The sequence below is a fragment of the Microtus pennsylvanicus genome, chromosome 7, assembly GCF_037038515.1.
Source record: "Microtus pennsylvanicus isolate mMicPen1 chromosome 7, mMicPen1.hap1, whole genome shotgun sequence".
Lineage (NCBI taxonomy): Eukaryota > Metazoa > Chordata > Mammalia > Rodentia > Cricetidae > Microtus > Microtus pennsylvanicus.
Window position 1 is genome coordinate 78955314 of NC_134585.1, and position 27330 is coordinate 78982643.

The 27330-nt window shown below is 36.8% G+C and overlaps 1 protein-coding gene across 2 annotated transcripts in view; it reads right to left on the reverse strand.

The window, feature by feature from the left end:
- The window catches only part of Unc5c (unc-5 netrin receptor C), a 339558-nt gene that overhangs the window by 90176 nt on the left and 222052 nt on the right, over window positions 1–27330 (reverse strand). For both annotated transcript variants that reach the window (XM_075981231.1, XM_075981232.1), the window contains exon 3: window positions 14490–14633. In XM_075981231.1, the coding sequence (XP_075837346.1) occupies window positions 14490–14633 (144 nt within the window). The remainder of the gene's footprint in view (window positions 1–14489; window positions 14634–27330) is intronic.

Sequence of the window (27330 nt, forward strand, 5' to 3'; positions counted from 1 at the left end):
TAAAGTACATCTCAATTCTCTACAATACAACAGTATCTTAAGTTTAATCAGTGGGTTTCAATAAAAAAAATGAATGCTCTGTCCTTTTATCTATGTCCTTGAAAAATGTATAAGAATCTGAAAGAACCATTGTAGCCTACTAAATTACAGGGTGGAAATCTTAGACTTTAGACATGTGCTCTCATACATTCCTTCTAGAAACTACTGTCTAAAAAAAGTCACTGAGGGAAAAATTTACTTATATATTTGTTATATTGCTGCATTTCTTGACAAAGATATTCTTCTAAGATTCTGGTTGTTGTAAGAAAATGATGGCTGGATGTGAACTGAGGTAAGACAAGAGCCTCTCCACAGGATGAGAGAAATGCTGTCAGAGGGGCATTCGTGAGAGGATTATCATGAAACTGAGTGTATTGTTGAGATGAATATTTAGGATTCAAATGATCATTATTACCTGAAAGATATCTCAACTATATTCCTGTTTTACAAAAGAGTAATCTGCTCATTAAGTTATCCATAATCTCACAGCAAAATAATGGGTACTGTATTGGAATGTGCTAACCTTTGCTTTTATATATCCTGCCACAACCACACACTTCTCCCAATCCTTTCTCATACATTTGTGCCCCCACAAGAATATAAAAATATTCTCTTTGTTACAGTAACTACTGTTTTTTTTATCTGCACTGAGGTGAGGGTTTTGGTAAGCATGGTTGCCAATGGGAAAAAATAGTAGCTAATAACTTTTATAGGATAAAACATTCTCTATATGGTGTGTCTTATTTGCATAAAATGACTCTGAAGAGATTCCATCTCACCTGAACTAATAACTGATACTTAAAATTACATGCTTATGGTAAAATTTGAAGTTTAAGGTGAAGATGTGTCAGATACAGAAACAAGATTTAAAAGATAAGCTGAGGTATGTTAATTAGAACCCCTTTTGCCCTGTAAGCAATGGCCAAAGCTCCAAGACCAAATAATTGAGATCATCTGCCATATTACCCTTACTATAACAGATGGATTGCAGGAGGAGTGAGGAGTCAGAGCTAAGAACCAGATTGTGTAGAGTGGTGGGGATAAGAGGATCAGAGACTTAGTGGATAGTTGACAACAGAAGAGGAGTCCTCAATGTATGTAGATTATAACTCCAGGAGATTTGGGTATTTGGAGAGCATCAGCAGGCAAGACTTGCTACATTTGGTGTTACTTCATTATATCAAAATGCAAAGTGTTGAGTTGGACAAGAAAGTGGGGAAGATAACGTTCCCTTGTTGCATACTGAGTTTAGTCTTTCTACATGATGCTCAAATGGGATTATACAGAATGTCTACGTGATAATCTGCAGCCCTATTAAATTTAGGGACTTTGTCATTTCTTTGTGAAACTGTTCTTTATATAGCACTATGCTTATTGTCATCACATATCTCTACTAAGTATATTCTAGGATTACCTTTCTCTGATGATATGTCAAAATAAGTGGATGTAAAAAAATGCCAAATGTTCACTGTGGTGACCATCTCCTTCCCTGAGAAACACTTAGTGGGCTTGGCTGTCTCAGCAGTGGCTGACACACTGGAAATCAATGCTTCTGACAGGGGACAGAACACAGCCTAAAGAAAGCAGGGCAGAAATATTGAAGCAGAAGGACTCCCAAGAAAAATGACACAGAGAGAATGGAGAGGTGGGAAGAAACCCAAAGAGGAAGGTGACAGAGAGACTACTCGAACTAAAATTTAAGGAGACAGTTGGAGGTCAACAGCACAATGTGGCACAGTTATGAAGAGAAGTCATTAGTTTGGGAGGTATGTGTACCTGGAGAAATGAGCATTCTGAGCACCTACTGCATTGTTCATGATTATGGGACAGTGCGTTTGAATGCAGCATGCTGTAGTTTCTGCTGGGATATAGTACAAAGTTTGACAATGTAGATTTCTGCCACATGAGTGCACATGACTCTGGTCATTGTTTCTTGATTGAAAAAAGTTTAGCGTAGGAAACCTAGTCCATAGATGTGTCTAAACTATCAGTAGATATTAAATAATTACTTTGTCATAATGGTTGGGTTTAGGTTCTTCATAAATCTCTAATTTCTAAAATAACATTACTTTAAGCCCACAAAATCTTCCTAATATTTTAAAAAACTTGATATTTTGGTTTGATTAAGGAATATAAGATAATGCTATATTGTGGCTGTGTAAGAGGAGGTGAGCAACATCCTCTGTCATTCAGAGAAATGTGATAGAAGGTAGAGGATGCCTTGCAGGCAGAGTGAACACAAGGGTGACAGAAAAATGGGTACTTGTCAACAAAGAATTAGATGGAAAACATGGCTCAGAATAATATGGGATTTCATGTCAGGAGAAAAAAAGGTAAATTCTGTCTTTGGACAACCTTTAGTATTACATAAAATAACTAACAGATTATTTTATAAGGTTATCTTGATTTTGTTATTGGTTTTTACACATATAATCAACAAATCACATATTTACATATATGATTTAGTTACTGAATCTACCAATTATAAGAAAGTTTAGGGTTGTAATCATGAATTCAGAGACAAGTTGACTCCTGAACATAAATATCGGCTTATTAAATCAATGAACTGAAATCCAATTAGCAGACATTAAATCAGACCTGCAATGACAGGGATATCAATTGATCATTTTCTGCTCAATCAAGGAATATCTTTTTGAACATATACATGTGTGCAAAGACTCATTTGTTATTGTAGTATTTCATGGCTTTCAAATAAAACTATTGCACAATAGTGTGGTTACAAATTATCATAGTGTGGAAAAAAGCAATACTCAGACTTCTGCAAGCATTACTGAGGCTCGTTGAGAATTGTGGTTTTAGGTCTTGACTTTACCACTTGACTACATAATCCTTACCTAAGTTTGTTCAGCTGGAACAAAAGTGAATATTCTAAAACAGAGCTATTTTAGGTCCACAAAAGCTACAGGGACACCTATAAAATCCTCAATGTCACATTAGAATATAGCCAAGTACCCATGTAAACATTAACCCCACACCTCATCTTTTCCAATGACATTAGTAAATTTTATCACAGTATGTCAATGTTTGGCACTGTCACTATTACTCAAATGTGACTGATGCAAGACAAGGCTGTTACAACTATGGGAGTCACTAATGATTAATGGGAACTTCACAAGGTGAAGCCCAAGGATTTCCAGCTGTGGCTGATAATATATACCTCTTCTATTCAGGGCGGCCCCTGAGAATCTGGTTCTGACTAACATGACAGGTTATAGGCAAACAACTAATATCGGAGAACCACAGATTGATGATCAACTGGTTGGTCTACCATGCGTGCCCCAGTGCCGAATACCACAGTCATCATGGAAGCAGAGGGTAGAGGGAGTCATGGTCTTGAGTAGTGGCTCTAATTAGTTTAAAAATGAGTCCTTGCTGCTGATTCCACAGCATTAGCAGAGCCCCTTTCCCTATTGGCTGGTGACTGACCATGTATAACACAGGTCTTGAATCATCCATGTCTATCAGGACTATAAATGTAACTCAAATAGCAGAAAACTAGGCAAAGTTCTTTTCCTTGGAACTTATCACTCACATGGGCCACTTTTGTCTTTCTCTAAATTTTAACAAACTTGAGTAGGAAAATGAAACAAAAGCACTCCTTTTCTCTTGCTGCCCAACTGTTACGTCTAACACAAAGGAACACTGTCTCTGAGGGCCATATCTCTAAATTTAATTGCGGTATTTTAACAGTATTTTGAGAGTTAAATCCAATAGTTGATAAACACTATGTGGCCTCTATAGGGCCTTTACAGACCTCTACAGGTTTCTACCGCAATTTTAGATCAGTTTTCTACCGCAATTTTAGATCATTGCTATAATTAATTCAATGTTAAAAATGTTGAAAATTAATGTTTCCTATACTCTCCTTCCTGCTTTTCAGAAATCACTGAGACTTCCCCTATAGTTATCCTACTTATGTGTTTCAGAAGCAGAAACAAAAAACAGCCAATATATTTTTGGAGGTAGGTTATTTTGTAAAGATTCAGTTCTTAGTATTTTAATCAGAATCACATCATTTTAAATTTATGTTCTTTTATATGCTTTTAGAAAGAAAGAATGTTAAGCAATAAATGTATGAGAAGGGAGACATTTTAATTAGATATAGACTATTAACACCAGAGTTAGGGAGATGAGTTTTAGATGGCTGGAAAGACAAGTTGTCATTCCTGTAACTCTTGATGACCACACACAATATAATTATCCCTACATTCTTTGCTGAAATAAAGTCATTCATTGTTCAAATGGCTACACACAGAAGCCTGAAGCTCTTCCAGGCACAGCAGGAGACTGTCATGATCAATTATGATCTATACTTGTCCTTAGAGTAGGAATAGCAAATATTTGGTACCCCTGCTTTCCCTTACAGCTCAGATTTCCATAACTAATCAATTATTCTTTTCCCTGTAATCACCATGTGTACTCAGTAGGCTTCTCGACATAGGATGCCCACAAGTCAGACTTAAGTGGTAGTTTTATTCAGGTGATGCTTCTGTATCTCTACCCTGGAGTTTACTGCACAAAGCTTCCTGACCTGAGGGGAGGAATAGCACCATTTTCTAAGAGATATAATATCACCAACCTGTTTGGATACCATATACTTTTTTCTAGAAATGGCAGCTGAGCCTAGAACCTCATACGAACCAAGCAAGCAAAAACTCTCACTAGGCTATATCTCCAATACCCTTAAAATCTTTATATTTTGAGAAAGGTGTCATTAACTTGCCCAGGTTGTCACTGAATGCCTTCTATCATTCAGTTTACTCCACAACTTGGCAATTCTTCTGCTTCAGCCTTCCATCACCTGGGATCACAGATCTGCACCTCCAGACCTAGCTCCATGCTTATCTAACACCTGAAAGTGTTTCAAGTTCAAGTATAACTTCAAGCATGGTGCGTATTACACAGTAGCTCTTCAGAAAATCTAGAGTTTAATTAAATGTCCCAAATAATCTGGCAGCTTCCTTTAGTGAAGGACGGGGGTGGGGGGATTTCTCTTTTGCTATAAAACTCCCAACTCTCATAGTCCAGTTCTCTGACTTTATGTATTGTGTGTCTGAGATCTTGAGAGGTTAATTCACTTGTTCAAGCTATTCACTTGAGTGGTCTATACCACATGTGGATTTGGGGCTGGGGGTGCATGTTGGTGTAGCCCCTCCATGTTGACACAAGCACATTACACAGGTCTAGAGGGCAGAGATTTGAGATAGGTTTCATTTAGTCATCAGGAAGGAGCTGGCAGGGTAACAATTCTTCCAGATGTTTTTAATGAGTGGCCACAGTTTTGCCACTGATGCTGGTGGCTGTGAGCATATTTGGACTTGTGGCTACATCTCTTTTTGCTTTAGTGGTTGCATTGCTTCTGAATTTTCATCTAAGTCCAACATCCCTTTCCCTTACTCCTTCTATATGATAATCTCTGATCTCTTGGTTCTTCATCATTAAAATTTTTTTCTTAGATGCCGTCTCTTAGATACCCATCTGTCTTGCCCCCTCAAGCTTCAAGTGGTCAGAATGACGGCCATAGCATTAACTCATTTAACTTTCACCAAGAAGTTGAACTTCAGATATTAGCTTACCTTTCTAACTAAGCTTGTTTCAACAAAATGGCTCTAGATTAATATACACCTTGAACTTCGTAGACATTTATATTGCAGTGATGGTCTGCCGACCACTTTCAATCATTTTGACAGACATCTGACCCCACACTAATTAAACACAGTAGCTCTGCTACTGTGTTACTTCTCAACTAATTTCTTTTACAAGTTCTATGGGCAGAGGCACTGAATACACTTTTGATTAAAGAAAATGTTTTACTATATTTTCAAAGTGCTCCTTTGTCAAATAAAATAATTCCCCAGTCACATGAGACATTAATACTTGTGTTCTTAGAAGGAAAAAAATGTACCTGTCCTCCATTGATGATGTAAGGGGCTAATCATGCTGTCACAGTAGAGTAGAATTTATGCTTAAACCACAAAATTTGACTGCTAACAGGAAATAACTGCTGAGAACCAAGCAACAGCATATTTGGAGAGAGTTAGATTCATCTTCAGAGCTTTGGGCACTCACTAAAAGTGAAAAATGCCTGACTTAATATCTTAGGGCCTGAAAAGTTCACCATGGTTTTCTCTCCCAGAAACAGATTATCAGATCTGTGATGTTTACAAAAATCATAAAAATACTATATTAAACTCATATTACTTATAATTGAAAATGCAGGAAGACCAAATCAACTGCTCACATTGGCTATCATAGACTGTAAAGTCAATAATTGTTCATCTGACTGTAGCTGTGTGCACTGATATAGACTGCAGCCAGAAAGAAGACTTTGCTTTAGTTTCAGATCCATCAACAAGTAAAAGGGACACTCAGGCTAGTTTCCTAATGTTTCTACTCCTCCAGTTTGTTATTGACAAAATGTGGGTGACCACAGGCTTGTGTAATAGGATTCCTGGGGAATCAGAGTGGCTAGAACACAGTTAGACACAGTGTAAGGATTCAGTGATGTTGGTTACCAACACAGTATTTTAAGAAGAATGAGGGAAGGTAATAGATTTTGACTCTGTTTTTTTAACCTTATTTTGTTGTTTCAGAGCTAAAGTTTTTGGCCCTTCTTAAGAATTGGCCATGAGAACTTCTCCATCATCACAATTCATACCTGAGGAGAGAGGTCAGGGCTGCTTCTGGAAGCATATCAGCAAGAGGGCCTGCTGGCAATGCCTTTAATGTACCAGGGCCTGCTCTCCTTCATTGCACTGAGATCATTTAAACTGATGAATCTCAAGTGAATATAGTCCCCAAAGTAAAGTTGTACCACCCCAGCCATTCTTTCTTATTTCTTGACTTTAGGGCATTTATAGGACAAATACATTTGTATTCAGATAGTCTTGCTGAAGGGTGCTTTAGAAAAAATACTTTAGAGTTAGAAGTCCAAATGACATCCATTATAAAAAAGGGGAAGAGAACAATAGCCATGCAAGCCACACTTTTATATTCATACTGCATCTTTAGTTTCAGAAAAAAATGATTAGCTGTCATCTCAATATTTTCAAAGGTATGTCTTAGGGATAAATAATAAGAAATATGCCACCTTTATAGATGAGGAACCTGACATTCCGAAACGTTAAGGTTTTCTTTGCTGAGTACAAGAAGAATGCAATGCTTGCAGATAGTATGTTGGCAATTAAGCATTTAAGCCATAAACTTCTCTTTTCTTATATATAAAACACACTTTAATGTCAAATTTCAGTCCTGTGGGTTACACACCCTACCTAAAACAGGGATGGATGACTTTCCCCAGAATGTAACTATGAAACAGCTCTTTATCAGTTACTCGTCTACCTCCCATAATAAATGTGGCTTATAAATGCCCACGAGTTTGTGAGGTATCATGAAACTTAAGAGCTTTTGCCCAAAGACAAAAGCACACGTATTTAAGAAAATACATCAGCCGTGGGCACTAGCTTTTTATCTTACCATATAAACCACAGTAAACTGTTTACTGCTACATAACTATTGAATTCTAAATAAAACAAGGGTAAAGTTGTTAAAAAAATATCCCTCCCTTATATAACAATGTCTAAACTATGTAGTTAATCTTTTTGAAATCAAAATATGGACCCTGTCATTTATAACAGGACACTGGGAGCTCAAGGATTGCCTAAAGAACTAGACCCAAAACTAAGAACTGCACATTAGTAAATAAGCTATATATTTTGGTATTGATAAATCTGCTGTATTCTGCCAAGACATTCAGTAGAAAGGTATTAAGTTCATGGTATGGCCCATGTCGTTTAGAATGCCTAGTTAAAGAAATACATTATTAGGCTAAATTGTTCAATAATTTTTTTATGCTAAGTAGTACAAGCAAATAGGATATTGGACTGTAACATGAAATGGTCTAAGATATGATTTTTATGAACATACAAAGGAACATGACTACTTTAAGTGATATAAAGATATTGCATGTACCTTTAAGTGAAGATATCTGAACACAGAACTGCTAATATATTCGCTCCTTTGTATCAGTGTTGAGACCTACCCTGTTCCAGCTATATTTTGTTCTAGATATATTTGGTTTATCATTAAACAATAAAACATCTTTGTTTACATGGATTTGACTTTCTAAGAGAGTCATGAGGGATAAAATATAAACTATGGGCATATAACACATGAAGAAATGTGTACTTGAAGTCGCTAAGTGCTGGTGAAAATAAAGAGGAGAGGGCTTATGGGAACCTATGGGAAGCACAGAGGCAATCATTTCCTAGAGATGTCCTTGAGTTCCTCAGAAAACAAACTTGTTTTACTAAGTGTACATGAAAATAATTACAGAATTTCCCGATCAATATGCCCAATATTTTCATCTATTTGTTATCTCCAATTTTTACCACAGTCATATGCATGAAAGGAATTAGTTTTAGGGGTTACAACACCAAAGCAAAAAAAAAATCCTTGAACTTTGGACGGGGTGCATTCTTCTAGGGGAGATAAGCAGCATAAAAGAAAGTAAATAAAAAAGAAGAAAATATAAAGACAAATAAGTGCTTAAATGAATGACAGGGTTGGGGTCTGATGGCAACACAGTGTTGTCATCTCCTCTCTTATTTGTTCTCAGTTTATTGATTAAAGCATAAATTTGGGTCATGTAGAACTTTTTAGTCTCTGCTTTAAGATTTCTTTACATATAAAGTGTGAATAATAATCTCGCTCATCACAGAGTCCTTGCAAGGACTGAACAGCCAATACACGCACAGTGAGTACTTCAGTAACACTTCTATTAATACTATTATGGTCATTCTATAGATTATGTGTCCTGACTAGCCATGTGAAACTTTGGAGCATATGTCCTTAGGGCAATTTTAATTGAAATGTTCTATAAAGTGTGTATAGTACAGAACCCAAAGATTAGTATGAAAGTTGTTAATATTTCATTGATATGTGTTTCTATGCATTATATGGTTGAAAAGCTCTTGTACACATGAGATTAAACAAAATGCATTACTAAACTTGATTTAATTTGCTTATGTGTTTACTTTTGAGAGCATGGACACTAGTAGAGTTTAGGTGACTGCTATAGCTGACGTCACATTTCTATCAGTGACAGGTATCCTAAAACAGTGCGCTAAATGCTGCGGAATCACAGACATGAGCAAGGTTGGTGCAAACTTCCAGGAGGGTCAAAAGGCAATTCTGACAGTGGAAAGGCCCAGTGAGCTGTGGGAAGAAGGCAGCAAGGTCACCTTGGTTCTCCTCTCTTCTTTCCAACAACTGCCTGACGCTACCCGTCTGTTGTCAGTAGCCCCTGGGGGACGACTGCGACTCAGAGGTTATTGCATGTGGCTGAAGAGGAATCCCAGTAATCTGTCCTGAATTTCTAGGAAGATGGACTCTCCTTGCACACACATCCTACCGTCACAACATTTGTGGGAGAGCAGTTCGCCCTTGGCTCACTCTTCTATCTTCAGGCATGGGGCGGAATCACGGCCCTTTATTGTGTGCCTCAGGAGACAGTTTCAGCCTTCTGGATCGACAGCGGAGACAGACACCAAGGGATGAAGGAAGAAGAGAATTTTTCATTCTCAGAATTTGCTTAGCATGTGTAAGTTTTAAAACAAGTGAATAGAATTGTTGGAATTGTGGAAGCTGGTAGAATGGGCACCTGCTTTCATTCACGGAGCACTTGATTTGTGTCCTGGCACTCTGCTACAAGCTTGCAAAATTTATTTCCTTTAATCTCAAGGTAATCCTATCATTTTCATGTCATAGTTCATGGTATTAAGGTGCAGAAAGGTTAAATAATGAGACCAATGTTTTACTTGTTGGTGATGGAACAAGGATTTGAACATAATACAGCCTGATCTGGAGGAAAGTGCCTTTAACTGTTGCTCTTTTCATATCGTTCCCTTCTTCCAAAATCACAACACAGAACAGCCACCATCACTACCACTGCTGTAACATCTATAACAGCAAGAATATTGATCCTAAATCTTCCCTTGACAGCACTGCTCAACAGTTTGCTTGGATTCTCCTTTTTTCACTTATACTTTAAGGTTCTCTATTCTTTGAAATAGAAACATGTGGGAAACAAACACCCTCTCCTTAGGATGGTTGCTGGAGTATGTCCTTGGATGTTTCCTGGGGGCATGTCCCTCTGCAGGGGATTTATCCCCACCTGGGAAAACTGACACCTCTAGTATAAATGAAGGAGTTTTATCAGGGAAGGTATGTTTGCAACTAATTTGCTAAATATTTACTTTTAAGTTTCTCATTTTTCCTTTGTTCATATTGTATCAGTAGGTTTTTATTTGGTTGAGTTTAGATATGTGAACTGTTGGCCATAAACATTAATAGTTCATTCATTTCTCTTCGTACATTTCTGAAAAAAAGATTTTTTTAATGAAAGAATGATGGAGGAGGATAGATATATTAAGGGTAGAGCTTACTGGTTACAGTGATTTAACCTTTGCTCTATGATGATGTTCCACTGTGAAAATATAAGCTGGAATTGCTGTTTATGTGATGAATATCCACCCAGTATCACAAATCAGAGCACATTTGAATTCAAAACTCATTTGGTGTGGGGAAGACTCAGAAATCCACAAGCATGTTGCATGAGGAAGGTCGACTTGGTAGGGGGCACCCTTGACAGAGAGAAAGTGAAGTCCTTTCTTTGAGTTTCATCATGTTTAATACTTATGTAAATAAATAGTCATGAATGAGAATGGTATACTTTGGCCACATGTGTGAGTTCATTTAATTACAAAATTATAGCCAAACTACTCTTGAGAATTATCAAGAGAAGGAGAAGTTTCCAGAGAAGAGCTTGGCCTCTGATTGTTTTAAAATATTAAACTCTTTGAAAACAAGGAGTTAAAGAGTGAAGTTTAAAAATTATAGCAAATAAAGATAGGTTTTACATATACATATCTAATTTTGATATAGAAAATAAAGGTAAGAATTTACACATTTCTATATAAAATTGAAAACACGATCTTTTAAATAATCTATGGACCTACAAAATTTATTAGATGAGAATCCATTGTGTGGAACTCTGCAGCCTTTGGAATAATTAATTAATTAATTTAAACAGCTATTGATTAATTTGGTATCAAGTCTAGGCTGCAATTTTAAATATTTACTGTGCTTAGCACTCATGAGTATGTAGAGAAGTGGGGTAAAGGCTAATGTCCATCACACTTCTCTTTTCAGTGTAATTAATAGCTAATTTTGAATTAATTTAAATCTTATATGGAGATCATGGGGAAGTTCCATTGGAGTGTCTTTCAAGCCTGATCCCATCTGTAGGTGGTACTGGTGATGAAGCCCTCCTTCCTTTTTGTGAACTGGGTGAAGAAGCTGTGTCAGTCAGAGCCATAAGCTTGTGGGAGTAGGAAGTGAAGAAGGTATCCATATCCTTTGACTAGTCAATGTGGAGAAACAGAGGCCCCTTGTTTCCTTTGTCTCAAGGGCCATCCCAGCTCCAGGCCTTCCTGTGGATTGCCAATAGTGCAATTCCCCCTCTCTGCCCAATCTGATTAATTCAATCCTTAACCTAACGTCTGTAAAAACCTTTGTATGTTGTTCCTAAGAGCTGTTGTTAATAGTTATCCTTTAAGAGTGTTTCATAGCTATTTAATGGGGAATACATTTAGGACATAAAACAAATCTTTATACAGAGAGGAATATTCATCCTCAGGGTTTTCAGGAGCTCCACACAGAGTTCTTCATCAGGAGTTCCAGTCAGTCACATCTACTAAACATATAGTATACCCTAGGCATTGTTCTAAGTCCTGAAGACACAAGGTTATACGAGATAGAATTCTTCACTGCAAGGCTCACATTATTGGGAAACAGAATACTGCAGCAAAGAAAGACAAACAAGCCAACAAAGACAAAGTGAGCTAGAAACAGAGAGAGGGCAAGGATGAGACCTTGTCAAATGTTTCACATTTTGTGAATCAAAATTTTCCACCTGTTCTTTCACACCCACATCCTGACACTCAACAGAAGCCTTTATTTTCATTTTTGAATTGGTGCAGAATCCTGATCTCAGCCACTTCCCTGTTACCTTCTGTGCCTGCGCCACACAGGACACAAGTAAAAGATGCCGACTTTTAGATCTGTCCTTCATCATTGCTTCTCTCTAGTGTGCAGTCAGTGATTCTGTGAAGGGAGTGAGCTAGCAAGAGAGCGAGCGAGAGATACAGAGAAAGAGACAGAAAATTCTTCTACTGAGATTCTGAATGTGTGTGGACTTCTACTGAGATTCTGAACCATACTAAACCCTCAATGTCCAACACCTACCAAGTCCTAACTTTTCACCTTCTCACTTTCACTGAATCCCAGGCCTTACTTTTCTCTTGTGATCTGGGAATCTCAGTGTTTGTACTTGTCAACTGCAGCTCTCTATACATAACTCCTTCCCTCCTGCTGCCAGGATGTGCAGGGAATAAGAGCTCAGTTTTAGAGCAGACATGACCTCCTTCTCCAAGCACATCATCTCTGCTGGCCCTGTTTCGTTTAGTTCACAGCACACATCACGTGTCCCTACCTGCTCATTATTTATTTTATCTTGAGTTTACCTTGTCTCACTAGGTTACTCCTAAAGTATAAAACTGTCCAAGGACAGAAAAAAAAATCTTGATTAGATGTTTGCTGAAGAAATTAGCCTTTAAGAATCGCGAAGGTAAATACAGGCTGAAACAAAAAGGCATGAATTACAGTTGAAGGGCAAGGAAACCGAAATAGTTCAGACTCAAATAACATTAGAGAGCCTAGTGATCAGAGCTGGCGGCTTTGGTAACTAAGACAGAACACAGCACGTAGTTGTTACACCTAAGCTGTGTCTCCCTGCCCAATGCATATGCTGGATCACAACTTTCAGCAGCTTAGAATGTGACGGCATTTGGAAAACGAGGCCTTTAAAGAGATTAATTTAAAATAAGGCTTCCTGGATGGGTCACAATCCAAACTGGCTTGTGTCTCATAAGAAAAAAAATATAGACACATAAAGAGACACCAGGGAAGGATCTTATGAGTCCTTTGAGGACTCATCAAGAAGGCAACTGTGTGCAAGGTATAGAGAGGCCTCGAGGAGAAATCAAGCCTGCTAACACCTTGATCTTGGACCTCTAACTTTCAGAAGTAAACCAAAGGAAATTTCTGATTTTTATGTCACCTAGTCTCTATTGTTTTGCTACAGAATTTCACATTTATCTGACAGTTGGGGAGTGAAGTGAGGCCTGCATTTTAGGAAAGCTGTGCTGATTGTATAGAGGACCGAAGTGGGGACAGAAGGAAGCTAGTTCACTGGGAGGCACCACCAATCTAGATCACGAGGGAGGGAGGCCAGAGGTGAGTGTGTTGACATCAGTCAGTACTGAAGAGACGTTGTGACACATTAGTGTGACATTGACGTCTGCCACAAAATATAATTTGTAGGGATTAATAAATAAAGCTTGCCTGAAGTTCAGAGAGTAAAACAGCCCACTTGTCAGCCTTACAGATCAGGCAGTGGTGACACATGTCTTTAATCCCAATAGCCACCCTAGTTTTCCAAGAAACCGGGCAGTAGTGGTGCATGCCTTTAATCCCAGCCCTAGAGAAGAATATAAAATGGGAGGAGGCAGCTCTCAGTCTCAGTCTGAGATTTCTGGAGGCAGGATTGCCATTTCAGACTGAGGTAGAAATAAGAGTCAGTCGCTGGCTGTTTTAATTTTCTGACCTTCAGTTTAAACCCCAATATCTGTCTCTGATTTTTTTATTTATCAGGCTACAATGATTTTGTAAAATGCAGTTTTACAAGTTCAGCAAATAAAACATGGATTGCAGTGTTTACATCATTCGTTAGAAAGCCTGTCAACATGGCAATGTAATATAGGCTCTATCAGCCTTCCACCCTATTCCAGACGGAAGGCTACATGTTGAGAAGGCCTCTGCGGAGGTAAGGACAAAAATATTCCTTACATTTCATTGATTATCCTTGTTTGAGAGGCATCTTTACCCTCTCTCTGAACTGCAATGTTTTAGAAATTAACATTTTGGGAGTGTGTTCCAATGCACTAGAACAGCTTCTGCATAAGTAGGGAACCCTGGCCTGGAAATTTCTAGTTCCCATAGAAACACTGTTCAATAATTAAACAAACAAGCAAACAGATGAGAGACAGAATGAAAGACAACACTTGATTCTCCCATAGTCTGATGGCCACCAGATCTAAAACAACCGGAAACTTAATGAGTTTCTCAGTATTTTGAATGAAAAAAATTAAGGTGATTTCAGAGGAACAATGTTTCAAATGCAGAACTCTAGGGACAGTTTTGGAATGGGGATGCTGACTAGAGCTTTTTGATGTCAGATCAAGCACTGTCTAAGCTTTAGACCATTCCCATCAATTCGGACCCAAGCATGTCCACATGCAATAACTCACAGGCAATGCGCACATATGCCTTCCGACTCTTCGTAGTGCCTGCTGAACTCCAGGCCACACACTGGCACCAGTAATCTTCGGGCCCAAACAGTTCCTCTACTTGCTGTCGTGAAATCTCAATGCTCACTTCCCTCACAATGAGTCCTGACAAGAGAAACAAAAGTTCAAGTCCATAACATATAAAACAAGCGTACTTGTGCCCCGCCCAGGGATCCCACGTGAAGCCATAGATCACCACCCAGATATTGCCTCTCACCCATCATTTTCCAGTTACTGTACTTCATATATTTATTCTTTTGTTTGCTATTTCAAGTCTTTCAATATTCACCTGATGATGAAAATGGAGTGAATCTATAACCCCACAAAATAGCATTTCCTCTTATCTAACCCGATAATATTCATCTCCTCCCTGGCTATATCTCTCTGTTAAAATACTAAAATGGTATCATCTTGCCTTTCATGTTTCCTCATGATTCTACTTTATTTATATAGGTTGTGGCTAAGATGCCCAGATATTGTCAACAGCTTTACACAATGGAGCCTTCCTAGTCCCTCAGTGGTGATCATTTAAAAACCACTTTAACATATTTTTTTTTAAAAATCCATTATACTCTCAGTTAAACGAAAGAATACATGACTTTTAAAAGGTTTTTCTGTATAATGCTTTGGAAGCTCACATGTTTATCTGTAAAGGTAATGTGGTTGAAATTCCAAAGAAGTGTCTTCAGCTACAGTGTTGAAATAATTCCAAGTTTTGTATTTTGAGTAACAAAAAGTGAACCAAAGATTACCATTTCAATGGTATTTATTTGAAGTATTAAGACGATTTCAGAGATTCATTCTGCAATGTCCTTTTGCACTGACCAGGAGAGATTAACTGAGTGATACATGTGGGCAACTGCCTCTTCACCTGGAGACTGAATGCACACATTCCAGATAAAGTGTTCATTGAGAGCAATAGCACAACACCCACAGGGAGCAAAAAAAAAAAATTGCCCTGAGCCAAGTATGGACACAGTAAGAATGATAGAATGAATTGCTCTTGTTTATTAACTTTATACCCATCAATTCAGTCATTGTTCAGTGACACTTTATCAAGTATCAGTTATATTAAAAGTATTTTATTAGGCCCTTGTGGAATTCTAATTAATAAGTTAGTTGCCAAACTTAATGAACTATAGATATCCAATGATATACATATACATACTTATAGTAAAGCAGGCTTGTTTTAACAATGGAACAATACCATTTTAATATATTTAATAATTATGCATTTATTAATGTACTTATTAATGATGTTGAATTCTGAAAACAAGTTGTAAAGAGATGAAAGTAAATGACAAAAATCTCAGACTACTAATAGGATCACAAAGGAGTTACTTTGTTTACATTATGTGGTGAGAGGTACCCAACATTTAGGAAGCATCAATAAAGGTAATTATAAAATTGGCAATCAAAAAGATGACCAAAAACTGGCCAGAGAGAGCTGATGTATGAAATGGATATAGAGACAAGAAAAGGGTCCAGTTTGGACATTTGTATTCTAATGGTCCTCAAAGTGGGCTCTCAGAATGGAATTCCTGGCATTACTTGAAAACCTGTGGGAAATGCAAATTCTCAGACCTTACTCTAGATTCATTCCTTAGAAATCATTCGAGAAGCTACCAGCCCACCTATGGGCCTTTAACAAGCCTGCCAAGTAATGGCGTTTGCAAAAGTGGGGAATTTTTCTCTTCAATGCTTAAGAATTTGGATTTCTTTCTGAAAGAATGGTATATCATTGAGGTATTTGATGCAGATGACTTAGGCAGAGGAGTATGGAATACATGCGTGGGATAGATAATATCTATACACTTGTATATATGTGTTTAGAGCTTAATAAGGTACAAAGTATCATGATGCTTAAAAATATTTTTATAATGGGCTTCAGAAAATGGTATGGCTTCTGGAGACCTTGAAAGGGGGATCCCAAATAATACCTAAAATGTATTCAAATAATTGCAGTGAAATCAGAGAAATTCATAGGCACCCAAAAGAGATAGGGACCTTACTATAGAGGGATGAAGTTCTATCAAAAACTGATGGAATTTGAGTCATAGGCCCTTATCTCCTCATAACTGAACTATACTAAAGTCGATCAAAGCATATCCAGGGCAGAACAAGGTCCTGATGAGACAACTCCATTGTCAAACATTTATACTGTAACATTATTTTAAAGTTTGAAGATTATTAATCCTCTTATATTTATTTAATAGTCAGTTTAAAAAGGTAATTTCCAGTAAATAACATAGTCCAACCCTTCATCCAGCTGTGAAAAAGACAGAAAGAATTGCACTCATAAATGTCTAACAAATACAACAATTTTCATAGCAAGAATCTTAAGCAAAAACATTTCTATTTCATGGATATTCCTTGGGTCAAGTTTTCCACCCCTGTTGCAGTTTTCTCATTGATATTTAGACATCTTTGCTCTCAAAGAAAGAAAGTCTCCATTCTCAACCCCCACCTGCCTTTTCTCCTTACCCTCTAATGTTTGGTGCTTTCAACTACCTTCTTGCTCAAACTTGTCCCGTTTACGTAGAAGTCCAGTTACTGGAAAGAAAACTCTTCCTTTAAAGTTGCTGCAGGCAATCTACAGTCACCAAAGGACTGATAAACCTGCACTGTGCATTTACTTCTCACTAGAATGACTCTTTCTAAAATGCAGAACAGCTACGGATATTGAAACCACATATAAATATGTATTTTTTTTGTCCCGAGATAATAACCTCAGGTTTCATTCCCCTTCCATTTACTTGAAGTAATTACTGGCAACCTAATTAAATGATGGTGAAACTTCACTGGGTCCACTATATCCTTGAGCCTGAACAGGTTTGTGAATGTTTCTACTAACCACAAATCCAAAGCCTTTAAGAAGCCACAGACCAACTCTCCTGCTACTGGAGCTATTCACACTATGAATGTTCTGAATTATGTAGCCCAGGCTCCCTGTGGGCATTGGAATCCAGCACAAACAGAGGACTGTCTTCAGCTTTACAGATGCCCCATTCAGCAGCACATGAACTAATTACAATTGTGTACAGTTGCGTGGTCACATGGCCCACACTGTTTACATTCCACTATTTGGTCAATGGCAGAATAGGAAAGGAGTGCAGCATGGAGTATTTAAATATTTAGAGCTCAGAATTCCCTGGAATCCTCTGGATTATTAAGGCTCTCAGCTACATAGCTATGCACAGTTTTTTCATTGCTGTAGGTAATTTTATTTTGTGACATTTGGTCATCAAGCAAGAGCCTAGTGATTTCAGTAAAAAGTAAGTAATCTCTTTTCTCCTTGAAAGACGGATTTCAGATCTTCTTGAAGTCCCGGGATGCAAGAAACAAGCCTTCTCGAAATCTGAAATACCATCAGCATTACTTCCAAGGAAGACTAGTTTGAAGAGCCTTGGGAACTTGAAATTGGTTTCAGGTTATTTAGCGGTTAGGGAGTGCTACAGAATTTATACAAATACAAATGAGTGGTTTCCATCACATCTGATAACATCAAAGATTTCCCATCACTTTCTTTAATAGTGGCATCTCAAAGATGCAGGCTGTTTGAAGTTTGCAGTCATTTGTGTCTATAATAGGTTTCATTGTTCTTTGGGAACCAGAGTGCAAGGAATTTATTAGCTTGTTATACCAAGAACTCTTACAATGAGTATGAATGAGCACTTGATAACAAGGAGGTTAAAATGGATATGAAAATCCAGATAGAAGTTCAACTCTCTGATTGCATCCTTGTGAAACTACATAAATAAAACAATGAATATGTATATTACTATAATTTGATCATACATACATGTATAATTGATTTTTAAACACCCAGATTCCCATGGAGATCTAATATTTAGTCCTGTCAAATGACTATGCTTTAAAAGTTCACTAATGTCAGATATTTTGTTATGTTGTATAATTGAAAACACAGGTCAAACATCACCTAGCCTGAAGCTGTCAATTTATTATATGAAAGGTATTCTTTATAAATCAATTCTTAAAAGCTATATACCAAAGCACTACAATCATCCCAGAGCTCTATGGGTGGATCTATACACAACACAATTTAACAAATGTAACCCAACACAATAATTGACTCAAGGGCAGAAGTCATATCATCTCATTAAATACATATAAGGTCTTCAAAAAAAAATTCAACACCCTTTCATGATACAAGTCATGGACAGTCTAGGGATATATGGGACTTATATAAATATAATAAAGGTAATGTACAAAAATTACATAGCTAACATGATGTTAAATGGAGAAACATTCAAAACATTTACACTAAAATTGGGACGAATATAAAGAATATTTAAAAAATACTCAATATCCATAACCATCAGAGAAATGAAATGTTTAAAATTTCATACTACCCTGTTGTAGAATTTTATTTTAACCAGGTAAAGATGTGTTTGCTGCAGAATATTACTTTAGCAGTGTAAAGCTGTGTGACTTTTGTTTATGCTACATTTGCTTAATTATGTAAAATGTGTTGTAATTGTTTGACTTTGCCTGCCTAAGGGACATGATTGGTCTAATAAGAACCTGAATGTCCAATAGATAGTCAAGAGATGAATATCTGATGCTGGCAGGCAGAGAAAATAAATAGAAGGAGAAATCTTGGAATGAAGGGAAGAATGAGAGAAGAAGGAGGGGAGAACAAGGTACCGGCCTGGAGCAAGAAGTCAGGTACACACTATTCATTCAGACAGAGAGAAGCAGTGAAAATAAGATGAACAGAAGTAAGAAAGGTAATAAGCCCAGAGGCAACAGGTAGATAAAGAGAAACAGGTTAAATTAAGTTAATAGAGCTAACAAGAATGTGCCTAAACTAGGCTGAGCATTGAAAACTAATAATAAGTCTCTGTGTCATGATTTTGGGAGCTGAAACATCGGTTACATTACCTTAGCCAGAATGGCAAAGACAAAAAAAAAAATACAACAAATGTTGGCATGAATGTGGGGAAAAGAGAATTTATTCTATTGTACCAATGTTGATGCTGGTACACGGCTGGTGCATCCACTATGCAAACCAGTGTGCAAGTGCCTCAAAAAGCTAGAATAGATTCAACACAATACAATCCAGCTATATCATTTCATTTCGTTTCACTTTCCCAATGGACTCTATATCCTAGTAAAGGTATACTTTCTCATCCATTGTCATTGTTGCTCTATTCACAGTAGCCAGGAAACGGAAGCATCCTAGATAATTAGCCTATCAAGTAATAAGTGGATAACAAATGTACTACAAAGGAATATTGTGAGGCTATAAAAATAAAGTTATAGAATTCATAGGTAAATGGATAGAGCTAAAAGTAATCATTCTGAGCAAGATAAACTGGATCTAGACCGATAAACACTCCTATGTGAATGCCAGACTTGAGTCTTTAGATATATGTGTTTGAACTGTGGTACCCTCAGAGGTTAGGAAATCAGTAATGGTCCATGAGGGAAATTCAAGGGAACGAGAGAATAGAATAAAGGGGGACAGGGAATAATAGAACAGAAAGAATTCAGAGGGGTAGGTAATGAAACGGCAGTATAGTCAGAGTATAGGGAGAGATAATGAACTCTTGAAATCTGTAAAAAAAGTTTAAAATGGAGCTACCATATAAAAAGGAGACAGTGTATATCCCAGATACCATAGATTACCATATACAAAGTCACGTACCAAGTATGGGTTACTTCCTTTTGAGTTGTTGGACAGTGGAGACGCACAGATCTCTCCCCAAAACTATTGCCATTGTTCTTGCCTATCCTCCAGAACTTGATGATGGTACCCTATTACTGAAGATGCCAGGTACCCTATTACTAAAGACACTATGTACTTGAGTCATAAAACACAAAGAAATCAAGCCAGTACCAACATGGAAGTGTCATCCCGATTGGCAATATGGCTAGAAGGTTCTATACACAGTACTAGGGAAGAAAGTTAAACAGTAGTCTCACCCACCTATGACCTCAACTGTCAGAGGTCATGGAAGTATACAGCGATAACAACTAGTGGTCAGATGTCAACCCATTAGAGAAAAGATTCCCTGATTGAAGAGAATCCCATTCAAGCAAGGCTTATGGGACCAGCGTCTCTGGAAACTAGTATTCCTATCTGTATTTTTAGATGTACAAAAATAGCCATCATGTCTTCCTATACTTGCACTGTAGTGTGTAATCTCAGGTGATGTGAATATGTAATCTCATGATGTCATTTCAACCTTATGTGCACATATATCTCTCTGTGTTCAGGAATATGACTTCTCATTAAACTTATAATTTTGATATATAGAAATATACTAGGATATACTAGATTTATTGTCCCATGAAGACCTGTAAGACACTTAAAAGCCTGCTTTTTTATTTAACTTAACTCAAACTAACATACAAAACAATATTTTCCCAGTCTAAGACACACAATTAGCTCATTTTTATCTCAGAGTAAGTTCAAACTAGACTGAATATTGGATCAGAAGTCAAAATTTTACAGATATGCACAAGGACAAAGTCGCAGACATTTAACCAAGATTATTAACACAAAGAAATCTAAGAGACTATGTCAATTCTTCACTTCCTAAAATCTGACTCATAAAGATCTGACTTTGCAGAGCTCTCTATAGCTGGTCTCACCAGGTACTTTGGCTCTGCCCTCCATTCACAATCATACACCAGAAATCTTGAAACCTTGCATTGCTATGGTAAATTATTCTGGCCCTAATCATTTACTCGAGGAATGTGTTATGACCTTCAGAGATAGCTTTGTAACTTTTTCTATTATTGCAAAAAGCCTTTTGTGTGTGTGTGTGTGTGAGAGAGAGGGGGGGGTATACACACACACATATACATGTAAAACAGAGAAAGAATGTAGAAGAGAAGAATTAGAATTTAGAGAGAAATAGAAACTAGTAGGAACTAGAATCTAGATATAAATGAAGATGTAGAGGTAGAATTAGAGCTTTAACAGAAAATAGAAGAAATGAAGAACATGATTTGAACAGCACATGTGTGAATTTATTCCATACCCATCAAAAAGAAAAACTGAGTTCAGTCTCACTTTGTTGTGCACTTTTTGCTCAAACCCTGTGTCTAGCCCTGAGAGCTGGTCCACTCAAGGTACAATACTTTACAAGCTACGAGGAAATGAACACAGTAGTAAACTGTATTCTATTATTATCTTTATAATCATAGATCACTACATCGCTTAACTCTCTCTTTAGTGGTGGAGTGATGGTTCATTTTGAACTATCTGGCTTTTGATACAAAGACTCATAACTGGTCAATGTATAGTGAATAAAAGACTATGGTACATCTATACTACACCTTATATCAATACTCTGGGATCACACAGAAGAGCATGTAGAAAGATTGTAAAAGCTACAGGTAGTAGATATCTATAATGAAATGGTATTTGTTAGACATAGCAGTGCCACTTCATATATGAACATGTAGAGATTATGACTACATGTACAAGGCTTGCAGCAGATTTAGTCAATAAATATTCAAGCATTGGTGGGGGAAGAGGTCTCACAAGGCTGCACCTTTAGCTGAAGAGCTATTGACAAGTGATGGGTGCCAGGGGAGGAAGAGAGAGTTTTGTTTTATTTTTAGCGACACAGTTCTTGAGAGTCTAAAAATACTCTACTAGGCTGTCCTATATCCATTCATAAACAGGCAGCACTAAGTGAAAGTCAGTGAGATTTTTTTTTAAAGAGCACACTAAGTTTTCAGGAAAAGAAGATGTAGGGAGAAATTGCAGGGGAATGAAAAGAAGAAAAATTTGATTCAAACACATATACATACATTAGAATAATCAAATAAAAGTCACTAATTAAATTTACACACTTTCATAATATATTTTCTTAAATATTTTAGTTGTAATTGTGGTACATTCTGAGTGTTTCACTGAAGTCCATCCTAATCAAACAGTCTTTGGGGCTGTGTGTGCCTGAGCTATAGTTCTCATTTCTCATATATGACTTTATCTTTCCTCTGACAAAAAAAAATGAGTCATGGGACATCATATCCCACAGGCTTGCTAATTTAGACTTCTTTACAATTCCTTTAATGGGGAAAGAACTGTAGATCTCTGCCACACTTCATTCCAGGACATTCACAGGGAGGACATTAGATGGTGGGAAATGCGCATAGTTGCAGGTAGTGGTGCTTTGTAACGCATTACAACACTTTATTGAATTAGTGCAGTCTCTAATGAGCCCTTCTTGGGCTCTCATTCAGATCCTAATCCCATTCGTCTTCACTAATTTGAACTGAAATATGAAACATGCCAGCTCTAAATATTTTAATGTAAATTAAATCACAGAACACCTTGTCATTCTTTAAAAGAATGTCATATGTTAAATATTGATATTTGTTTTAACAACCTCTACCTCTCACTATAATAAAGAAAATATGACAACTTGAAAGACAGAAATTTATAGTCAAGATGCCAGTTTATATTAGACAGAGTTACCTGATAATCTTTAAACTATAGCAGGGAAGGAGGATATTATAAACACAATTAACTATTTTGAGACATTTTTTGTTAATTTTAATATAACACTCAATTTATAAGTAGGACTAATGTAAATAAAATTATTTTATACAATTGAGAATTGATATATAGTGGTATATCAGTTTTAATATGACTGTAATTTTCTTATCTTTGAGATAAAGATGAATTTAAGAAATGAACAGCTTAAAAATTGAGTCATGAATAAACAGAAAATCTGAGCATATCAAAGATGAGTGATGAGACTGAATCAGTAATAAACTGTCTCCCACCAAAGAAAACACAGGAAATAGTGGTTTCTTTACTAAATTATGCCAAACATTTAAAGAATGAAATACAGTGCTTTTCAAAATCCTTCTAAACTTAAAGAAAAAGTCAATGACCTAGGTAAACAAATTAGGTACACAATTACAAGTCTACTTTGAGTTTATAGTAATAGAAAAAACATAGCCCAGGAAAAAATACAGATACATGAGCCAAAAGAAAAAAAAAGACAGAAACTAACCACACCTTCACAGCCAAATTGAGTTTCAACAAAATGCCAAAAACAGTGGTCAATGAACAATATTAATGATAGTAAAATTCTTAAGTGAAAAAGTATTAAGAATAGGCATGTATGTCTCATAGTATGTAGAAACCACATGCATATATTATCTCAGCATGAATTAAAGACTTAAAACCATGGCTCTAACCTGTAGCACTGCAGAAAGTGTACAGCACCGTTTTGGGTGATGGTATTGCTACAAAAAGAGACACTCAAAGAAGAGCAAAAAAAGGAAACAAGTTTTCATCAAATGAAAAGCTTTGTTATAAGAGCTTAACATCCCAAACATAGAAAGAACTCAACTGACTACCAAGAAAAAGTAATATTATGGATTATTTGTTTAACTATGCAAATATGTGTTGCATTTGTTTAACCAAGTAAAGATGTATTTCTGGTTTATTTTGCTTACCTAAGGTACCCAATTGATCTAATAAAAATTGAAATGGTAATAGAGAGGTAGACAGAACTTCCAGGCAGAGAGTGTAAGTACAAGGAGGAATATAGGCTTGGGAGGGGGAAAACAAGGCAAGATGACAGAGAGATTTCAGGGTACAGTCAGTCAGACATGGAGGAAGCAGGAAAGCAGGAAATACAAAATGAAAGAAATGTTAAAAGAGAGAAGGCAAAACACAGATGTAGGAAAACAGGTTAAACTAAGTTAAGAGAGCTGGAGGTACATGCCTAAGCTAAGACTAAGCATTCATGATTAATAATAATTCTCTGTGTTTATTTGGAAGCTTGTTGGCAACAATGAAAAATGCCAATTACAAAGTAATTTGGTTAAAAAATGAGCAAAGGACATAAACAGACATTTCTCAAATACAGACATAAAAGTACCAAATGTTTCTGTCCCACGTAGTCCCACAGCCATTTATTCCCAAAGAAACACACAGAGGCCTACACTAATTATAAACTGATTGGCCTATTATTTCAGGCTTTCTTATTAACTAATTCTTATACCTGATATTATCCCATGTTTTTTTCTGTGTTAGCCATGAAGCTTGGTGCCTTTTATTGGTGAGGCATTCTCATCTTGTGCCTTCTGTGTCTGGGTGATGACTGCAGACTGAGCCTTTACTCTTTCCAGAATTCTCCTATTCTGTTCACCCTGTCTATATTTCCTGCTGGGCTACTGGTCAATCAGCATTTTATTAAACAAGTACAAGAGACAAATCTTCACAGGGTACAAGACCATTGTCCCACAGCAACCAAATATATGAAAAGAAACTCAACTGCATATATTATGTTAAATGGAAAGCATATTAAAAATAAGAATTATCACTCATCAGGGTTAGAATTATTATTGTTTACAAAGAACAAAAGTAAGTGTTGACAAGTGTGTCCAATAAATAAAGTTCTTGACTTCATTGGTAGGATTCTAAATTATGACAGCCTTTCTGAGAAACAATGTGAATTTTTACCTAAAAATTAATAGCAGAACTAGAATTATCAATGTAATTCTCATGATATAACTATATATAACTACAGGCATTTCTTTGTTTCTCAACCTGTTCATGAATGCCCACACTGAAGGGATTAGTCATAAACTCTGCCATTTAAAAGTCTGTAGGAGGAAATATGAGGAAAGATAATTAAAATTAAGGGCCATTTGCAGGGCAGTTTAAAAACCTAATGCAGTAGAAGCTGCCAAAAATATATACAAATATGAAAGTGATCTAAGTAAAATTAAGAAATAATGGGGGAGTCCAATCAGCCATCTCAAATGAAACCTTTGTCATCAAATGAAACCTTCAGTGCAGATTGGATTATATCTAATTAAGTTGTTAGCCAAAAGGATCCCATGGGAATTGCCAAACAATCCAGGCTGTTGCCATACCATAGGTTTCTCTCTACAAACTGACAGCAAGGCCCCCGTTGCTGAAAACAACACCTATAAAACTGATTGAATATGCCGAAGTTGAGAAGATGCCTACGTAGAGACTTCATCCTTACCTACTAGTGTCTTTGGTACATGATGTTACTTTGCATGCTACAGAAGAGGAAGGTAAACATTGGCAAAAACTCTTTGATCTACAATGATGTTTTGCCTTCAGAATACGCGAGTGCAATGGTGGCATAAACTTGGGAGAGTAACCAACCAATACCTGATTTGACTTCAGGCCAACTCATGAGATGGAACTCATACCCAACATACTCCTGGTGACCAAGAACCACATATTACTATTCTAAAATGAAACAAATGCATCAATAAAATGACTCCTGATGACATTTACTCATAGATGAGTGCCATCATCAGCAAGCTTCCTCCTGTCGTAGATGGGAACAAATGCAGAGACCCACAGCTAGATCTTGTTCAGAGAATGAGAGGTCTTAGAACAGACTAAATAACAGGTCCATATCAAATCCCTCTTCTCAGAGCTCAGGAAACCCCGTGGAAGAGGATACAGAAAGAGTGTAAGAGCTAGAGGGGATAGGGGATTCCAGGAAAGCAAAGCAAGGCCCTCTAAGACAAAGTTCATAGACACAGAGACTGAGGCATCATGGACAGGGCCTGCATGGGTCTGCACCAGGTTTTTTGAATATATATATATTACACTTTCCAGGCTAGTGCTTTTATGGGATTCTTGAGTGTGTTAAGGAGTGTGTCTCGGTTTCTTGTATCTTTCCTTGGGCCCTTTTCCTTCTGTTTGCTTTGTCCAATTCTGATGTGTTAGATTTTGTTTTATCTTATTTTATATTATATTATAAATAAAATAAAGTCTATTTTCTAAAGAGAGACAGAAAGAGAATGGATCTAGATGGTCTGGGAGATGGGAAGAAACTTGAAAGAGTAGAGGAGGGGAACCATAATCAGAATATATTATGTGACAAAATAATCTTTTTCAATATAAGGAACAAAAGTCTCTCGTGTGGATTTTACTATTCTCCAATTTATTTAAACTATAAAAACCTAATGGTTGCTTAACACAGGCACAGTCTGTCTTCTCATTATAGCTTACAATGTAGTTCTATGCACTACTCTCTATACTGATTTATTTAATAAGAGGGAATCATAGTTTATAAATTTCTGAAGCTCTTTCAAGAAAGTTATGGTAAACTAGATTTGAACAGAAATTGGAAAAAAAGAATTAGACCATATGGGATTATCACCGAAGCATGGTTTGAGTACAAAGAAATAGTGGGGATCAGAGATAATTCAGGAAGAATATCACGAAAGAGAAGAGCACAGATGATTTTAAAAAATGAAAATACACAGACCATTGGAGTAGCAGAGCTCACAGGTCCTGAGGACAGAAGTAACTGCTGACTGAGACAGACAATAGATTGAATCACAGTGAGCCCTGAGTGGCAGTCTGCAATGTGTGCTGTGTAGAACAGGAAGACTGGAAATTATAAGTAGGTGAAATGACGGGAGATTAATCTGTGTTTACTAGTAATTTGACTTGCAGAGGATTTCAATAATTTTGATTTTAGTTATAAAATGGTTTTAGATCTATGACCTTACATCAAGTCGTTTATAAGAAGTGTTGAGAGCTGTTTTCTTTTTTCTTTTTTTTTTTTAGGTCTAAGCTGCCAAGGTATAAGAGTTTTTTATTTCCTTTGCAAGATTTCAATTAAATAGATATCAAATACCAGATTGGCTGGGAATACTGACTTAGGGGAGTGGCTTCCCATGGAGATAGTTTATCACTAGAGGTGAACATAACCAGATGGATGAAATAGTCACATACGGCTCAAACACCATTTCCTGATCAGTTGTTTAGTATAAGTGTATAGGAATCATTGTTTTTTAAATT